The sequence below is a fragment of the Urtica dioica genome, chromosome 11, assembly GCF_054948205.1.
Source record: "Urtica dioica subsp. dioica isolate 48M chromosome 11, U.dioica_male_clone48M_v1_H2, whole genome shotgun sequence".
NCBI classification, from domain to species: domain Eukaryota; kingdom Viridiplantae; phylum Streptophyta; class Magnoliopsida; order Rosales; family Urticaceae; genus Urtica; species Urtica dioica.
The window spans coordinates 11,145,295-11,152,276 of NC_142766.1; the positions used below are offsets into that span (position 1 = coordinate 11,145,295).

General features: G+C 35.9%; 1 protein-coding gene across 1 annotated transcript; it reads right to left on the minus strand.

Annotated features, from left to right (window-relative positions):
* Positions 1–789: 789 nt before the first annotated feature.
* Positions 790–2,577, minus strand: LOC149381192 (Pollen Ole e 1 allergen and extensin family protein). Its single transcript, XM_089629909.1, has 2 exons — positions 2,263–2,577; positions 790–1,457 (listed from the first exon to the last, which is right to left on the minus strand). The coding sequence occupies exons 1-2, from the start codon at positions 2,396–2,398 to the stop codon at positions 1,084–1,086; spliced, it is 510 nt and encodes a 169-aa protein (XP_089486035.1). The 5' UTR covers positions 2,399–2,577; the 3' UTR covers positions 790–1,083.
* Between the last annotated feature and the right edge of the window lie 4,405 nt (positions 2,578–6,982).

The following is a 6,982-nucleotide window of genomic DNA, read 5'->3' on the forward strand; positions in this document are numbered from 1 at the left end:
ACTAAGGGAAATACTTTTTTTTTTCTATAGTAGTCAACACCTCTGGAAGTCAAAATATGGTTTCCTTATTACCCATTTACGCGGAAAAAAATATATGAGGAAGGTCTTCCGTGAGTCATTCTGGCGAAACAGAAAACTTGCTAGAAATACAGTTTTGCACACATCGGTCAAAATGTCTCAACATATCCTAATCATGTTGCAAAATATCTTTCCGAATAGTCTTGCCATAAAAATAAGCCAACAACATACATAACAACACCAACCTCAAGATGAAATTTTGAGATTGAGGAGTAATGAGGACATGGTATGGAGATATAAGTGCTAGGAAGTATGGCTTTCGGAAATATTGTGGGATTGATTCGAGGAGCCATGTTGGATGAAATCTTGAGATGAGATTCAATCAACTTTTCAAGACCTCAAATTCGGTGATTTTAATGGGCTGATTTCCTGGTTATCAAAGAAAGGATAATAAACTCCTCGATAGAGGCTATTCCTTATGAAAAAAAAAAAAAAGATCAAGCAAATGGCATGGCGATGCATGAGCATATATAAGGCTCCGGGACCAGACGGACTTCAAGGCATCTTCTACCTATTGGGTTGAAGTGGGAGTGGCCTTAATGCATTGCATTAAAGACTTCATCATATCGTCGTTGTATGTATAATCCTATGCTTTAAAGGTCACATAAAGCGCAAAAAGCGACATGTGTTGGTTGTAATTGCTATATACGTATGTGATATGGATGGAACAAAGTAGAAGTATGGATGGAGATGGTTGTCTCCTTGTAATTTACTACTTACATAATTATCTATTTTCATTTATAGCTGGCTTTCCATACAATTAAGAGCATATAAAATCCCTGCAATACACAGCATACATATATTTAGGATTAATTTATATAGTTCATGATCGATCTAATCATTATAATAAGTTGACAAATAATATTCTCCTATTAGATAAGTTTTCTCCTGTATTCACGCACACAGGCTACTCATATGTAGACACAAATATCTAAACATGTTTATATAAATAAATACACTCAAATATCAATAAAGAAAATATACTTAGGAAGGAGGTCATAACGATCATGGAATGCCAATAATAGGGAAGAATGGGAAATAGTAGCTAGAGGGAGCGAAACCCCACTGAGGCGGTAGAGGGAGGTCGATAGTCTTTGAAGAGCTCAACGACTCGCACTTGGCGTGTCCGATGGCGCTCGAAGGGCACGATGAGTAGATGGAGAGAGGCTTTGAGGTTGTGTAAGTGTTTGGAGTGACACTGATGAGATCCGACGCCAACGACTTTCTCGGACCATAAACCTGCTTTGGACCTCCTACAAGCTTCGCAACGCAGTTCCCATTTGGTTGCTTTGGGATTTGCATTTCGAAAGACCCGTCACTCTCTGTGGTTCCCTTTGCCAACTCCTTCACATTCTCGCACTTCACCATCACCGTCATTCCTGATGAAATACTAATTCATTATTATAACGTATACTAGGTGCCAGTGACGGAGCCAGAAAAGCCCATCAGGGGGGGCTAATTTGAAAAAAAAATTTCAGGGGGGGCTTGATTGTAAAAAATTTATAAAAATTGGACCAAAAGTATAAATTTTCAAGGGAAAAAAATGTAATTTTTTTTAAAATGGGCAAAAAGTGCAAAAAAAACAAATTTGAGGGGGGGCTTAAGCCCCCCTTGGGCCTTAGCTTGCTCCGTCACTGCTAGGTGCTGTATGGTCACACACTCATCTTAAAATAAATAGACCGGATATTCAACGTTATGAACAAGACCAAATAAGAAAATAAACAAAATCGAACTAAATTGTACTACCATAGTCCGGTCAGGTTTCGTCCAGTATGTTTGAACATTTTGTAAAATTGTTTAAGTTATAAATCATGCGTTTTAACATAAACATGCTAATAATTTACATGTTCAGCTCTAATATGTCCAACTCAAGCTATATTAAATGCGCTAAATAAAAAAAATTCAAAATTTCGATACCGCGGTCTAAACTAATTAGTTTATATATATGAAACAAGATTTTACTGTTTGAGAGACACGTTAAAAATCAGACCGGATTCTACAGAAAAATCATGTTAAAGACCGAACAAGAATTGAAAATACCAGTAGCTAGTCCGGTCTGATTTACTGTTTGTCGATGTGTTGCACACTCTTAGATATATATATATATATATATATATATATATATATATCTTTTGTGTGTGTGTGTGTCAATATTCATATATCGGAGAGGTAAGGTGGTCAAACCTGAGAGGTCAACTTTTCCGTTGCAGTCTAGGCAAGACACCTTGGCTTTCATCACCTGGCATGTTGAAACATCAATCCTTGCTAACCCTAACACAATCAAAAGAAGAAGAAGTGGTGTGGTAATACAAAGAGCCATTATCAAGGGATGCGCAGTGGAGTTATGATATATGGATCAACCAGCTCGTTTTATATATTTATGTAAAAAAGGAAAAGGAAATAACGTATCAAACGAGTTGGTGCACATAATTAATGACTTTTCCTTCAGCGCTGATTTTAGTGGTTGGCGTTCATTGAAGTGCACAACAACTTCTCCGCTTTATTGTGGAAACTTCAAAACACATATACACGCAAACTAACATCTTAGGCCAAATATATATTATTTCGCGACCTTCTAACTTGATGTATTTTGTACGTGCATGTTATTTAAAAAATCAAGTAAACCTTATGGATAGATATATAGCTTGGCAGTCATGAGTGTGGTCCATTGGATACAGAAATAGTCAAATGTCGAGAAGCAATAATGCAACTAACAAATTTCAAACATATTAATAAAAGTGTTTTAATTTTTTACAGCGTACGCAGGCAGGGTATCAATTCTCTGTGTATGAGCAATGATCATAAGTGCGTTGCAGAGAGGTAGGTGCAATGGTGGTGGTTTCATTTTAATGCCATCAAGTGGTAGATGGAGGACATATCATCTATAATTTAACACCACACAAATGTTGGACACGAGTCATGTGAAGAACTATATGCTAAAATATCCATTAACAATCGACCTGCTCGTTATTAAAACTACAAGGTTTTCCCAGGTATTACTTAATCAGCCATAATAAAAATTAAAAAATAAAATAAAATAAAATAAAACTCATTACAGATTGTCACCCTCGTGTTAGGATAAAGCAGGTTTTCATTTGTTTGCTTTTTACAGGTTATATATATACTATTGTCCTTTTAAGTCACGGCTAACCTGCATTACATGTCTTTTTCCAACCGTAAGTTTCCAGATTTCATTTAACTTTTTTTCCAGCAATAACAAAATAATGATTGCAAGGCAAATGAATAATTCTGAAATCCAACCTGGTTCTAATAATAATAATAATAATTACAGAGTATATTTATGATATCTTAATAGTGTAGAGGGCGAAACAAGGGTTTTACTGTGCACCGAAAGTACAATTATAAATTAACATTGAGATAGAAATCAAATAATAAGTTTGAACCCAACAGAAATGATGCATATTTTGCTTTTATTCCGTCACTCCTTACTCGTGACAAACACAAATGTAACTAAATGCAGCTTAGTTCAACCATACCATTTGTATGTTTGGAAAAACAAACAGGTCATCGAAGTGTCTGAGACCATTCAGAAAAACTAAATTACATTCAGAGCAGAAGACTTCTAGTTGAAGCAATGCCATGTACTTGTTAGGATTTTGCATGCGCAATGACTTTTATGGTAAACAATCATTATATAACTACTTTGTTAATTATTGAATTTCATGAATAAACTAAATATGTAAGATATGTGTTTGTTATTGGGCTTATTTGCATTCATAATGCATGTATGATCCCATATATTGGAACTCTTTTTCTGGTTTTCTAATCCAAACACTAGTTCAAAAGTGCAGGGGCGGACCTGAAAATCAAATTGAAGGTGGCCATATATATATATATATATATATATATCTTTATATATATATATATAACATCATATTGAACGATATTCAAAATGTCTAAAAAAATCATTAAATAAAAATAACGAATCTTTGTAAAAAAAAAAAAAAGATCTTGATTCCATATCACGTGAATCATCTATGACCAAATAGGTACTAAACATTTCAACAATTTCTTTCACAATATTCACGATCAAACAACTAGATAAGAAATTATCTTCCATCTTAATACGAAGTGCAGTCAGCGATTTTAATTGTTGAAAAATAACGCTCAGTGGTAGCAGTAGAAACTCGACGCCAGGTCTCTGAGCGACGCCAGAGACACGTGGCGTGGCGTCGCTCAAAAAGCGAGCGACACTAGGTCCTTTTTTTTTTAAATGCCTAAGTCTCGAGAATAAACTCACAGCAGTTTACAATCTTCATCTTCTTCGACATATTCTCTCACAAAAACAGAAAAAACTCCATTGAAACACACCTCCACCACCACTACACATCTCCACCGACCGAGGGACCGGCTTCCACACATCTCCATCGACTTTACTCCAGCTGGTGTCGTGGTCTCGGTAAACATTTTCATTCGTGGCTCACGGGTAAGAGATTATTTTTAGGTTTTTTAGGGTTTTTTATTTCAAAATGTTATGAGTATAGAATCTTAGGTTTTTTTGTATTGATTTTGTTCATAGCCGGTGTGAAGGACGTAGATTTGTTATTATTTACCGCCGTCCCCGCGCCCGTAGTTGCCGCGGACCCGCCGCCCCTCTTCCGTCCGGTCGCCGTTGTCAGTGTTAGGTAGAGTTTTTTTTAAAAAAAAAAAAAACATTTTACTAAATTTGTTTTTACAAATTTTCAGCCTCTCATTAGCTTGTAGTCACCTTTAATCCGGTTTTCACTCGTCGCCGCCGCCGCCGCGCCCGTTTTAGCATCCAAGTAATTTTTATTTTATTTTATAATATGTCATATTTTTTTGTACACATTATATTGAGCGTCGCTTGAAAATTGTGTGTCACTAGAGAATATAAAATGATTATTTTTTGTATTTTTGATATATGTATCAATATATTATGTTTACTAGTAGTTTAGGTAGACTTTAGATGTCGCTTTTTCTTTGTTGGACATAAATTGTATGTGAATTGTGTGTGAATTTTGTTGTTTTGTAATGATTAAATAAGTTATGTTTACTAGTAGTTTAGACTTTAGATGTCGCTTTTTCTTTGTTGCACGTGAATTGTGTGTGATTTTGTTGTGTTGAGATGATCAAATATGTTATGTTTACTAGTAGTTTAGATGTCTTTTTTTTTTTTTTTTTTTTTTAAATTGGGTTTAATTTTTTTGTATAGGTTTATTATGGATAAGTTATGGATGTCGGCTCGTAGAGAATCAAACCAATATGTGGATGGTGTGAGAAAGTTCTTGGATCATAAAACATAGAGAGAATTCCATGTCCGTGTGTCAAATGTGGGAATTTAAGCTTTGGTAACATTACTACCCTAAAAGAACATTTGATATGTAAGGGTATCGATCAAAGCTATAAGATATGGATACATCATGGGGAAAATTATCTGGCAGAACATAATGTTGTCGTTCAAGATAATTCCGATGAAGAAGACGTTGATGCCCCTTACATAGCTGAGATGGTTAATGGTTTGCAAGATGAACTTCAAGACAATCCCGACGAGCTTTATTCTCTTTTAAGTGACGCTGAAACTCCTCTATATTCTGGTTGTGTCAAGTTCACCAAACTTTCAACCTCAATAAGGTTATTCAACTTAAAAGCCAAATACGGATCGAGAGATGTTATGTTATCAGAACTTCTTGGCTTGCTAAGAGATATATTGCCAGCAAATAATCAGATACCCTCGTATGTATATGTGGCAAAAAAAAAAACAAAAACTCTAGCGGCTATTGGTTTGGGATATAGGAAAATTCATGCATGTCCAAATGATTGCATCCTTTACTGTAATGAGTATGAAACTCTTGAGCAGTGTGCCATGTGTGAAGCTTCTAGGTGGAAGCAGAAAAAGGATACATAAAAGCAATCTAAAATCCCTGTAAAACTACTGTGGCACCTACCAATCATTCCGCATTTTCATCGATTATTACGAAATCCTAAGCACACTCAAAGTTAGACTTGGCATCCTAACCAAAGGATCAATGATGGAAAGCTTCGACACCCCGTAGATTCGCCTGCCTAGAAACATGTTGACTCAACGTGGCCGACATTCGGCAAAGAGTCTAGAAATCTTCGTCTCGCTCTCTCATCCGATGGTATTAATCCACATAGCCTACAAAGCAGCAGATACAGTTGTTGGCCCGTGGTTCTTGTGTCGCATAATCTCCCACATTGGTTGTGCATATTGAAAATAATATGTGCGATAGTGTCATTTCTACTCTTCTTCACATTCCGGGAAAAACAAAAGATGGTGTATCGTTGCGGCGAGACTTGGTTAATATGAGAATTAGAACTGAATTAGCTCCGAAGGAGAATGGAAATCATACATATCTACCACCATGTTCTTTTACTCTAACGAGAGAGGATAAAAAGAAGTTCTGTCAAACATTGTTTGATATTAAGGTGCCCGAGGGATATGCAGCTAACATCCAAAGTTATGTTTCTTTGGAGGAGTTGAAAGTATTTAGACTTAAGTCTCATGATTATCATGTTTTGATGCAACATCTTTTGCCCGTGGTCATTGAGTCGATGCTCCCAGACGGATTAAAAGATGCCGTTATATGACTCTGTGCGTTTTTTAACATTCTTTGTTCCAAGGTTGTTGATACATCGATACTTGACGAGCTTCAATCTGACTGTCCGCCTCCTCCGACTGTCCCACTCACTCAAGATGTCGCTAATCCAATTACGACTTTGTTGGATATTGTGGCAAACTCTACAGACGATCATTTATAATCTATGCACATCGATCCTGTAGTATTTGGCACTCCTACGGATTTAATCTATGAACAGTTCTTAGCATCCGAGCTGATTGGAGTCACAACTATTATGATATACATGAGGTATGTATACTAAAAAAATTATTTATTTTAATTAC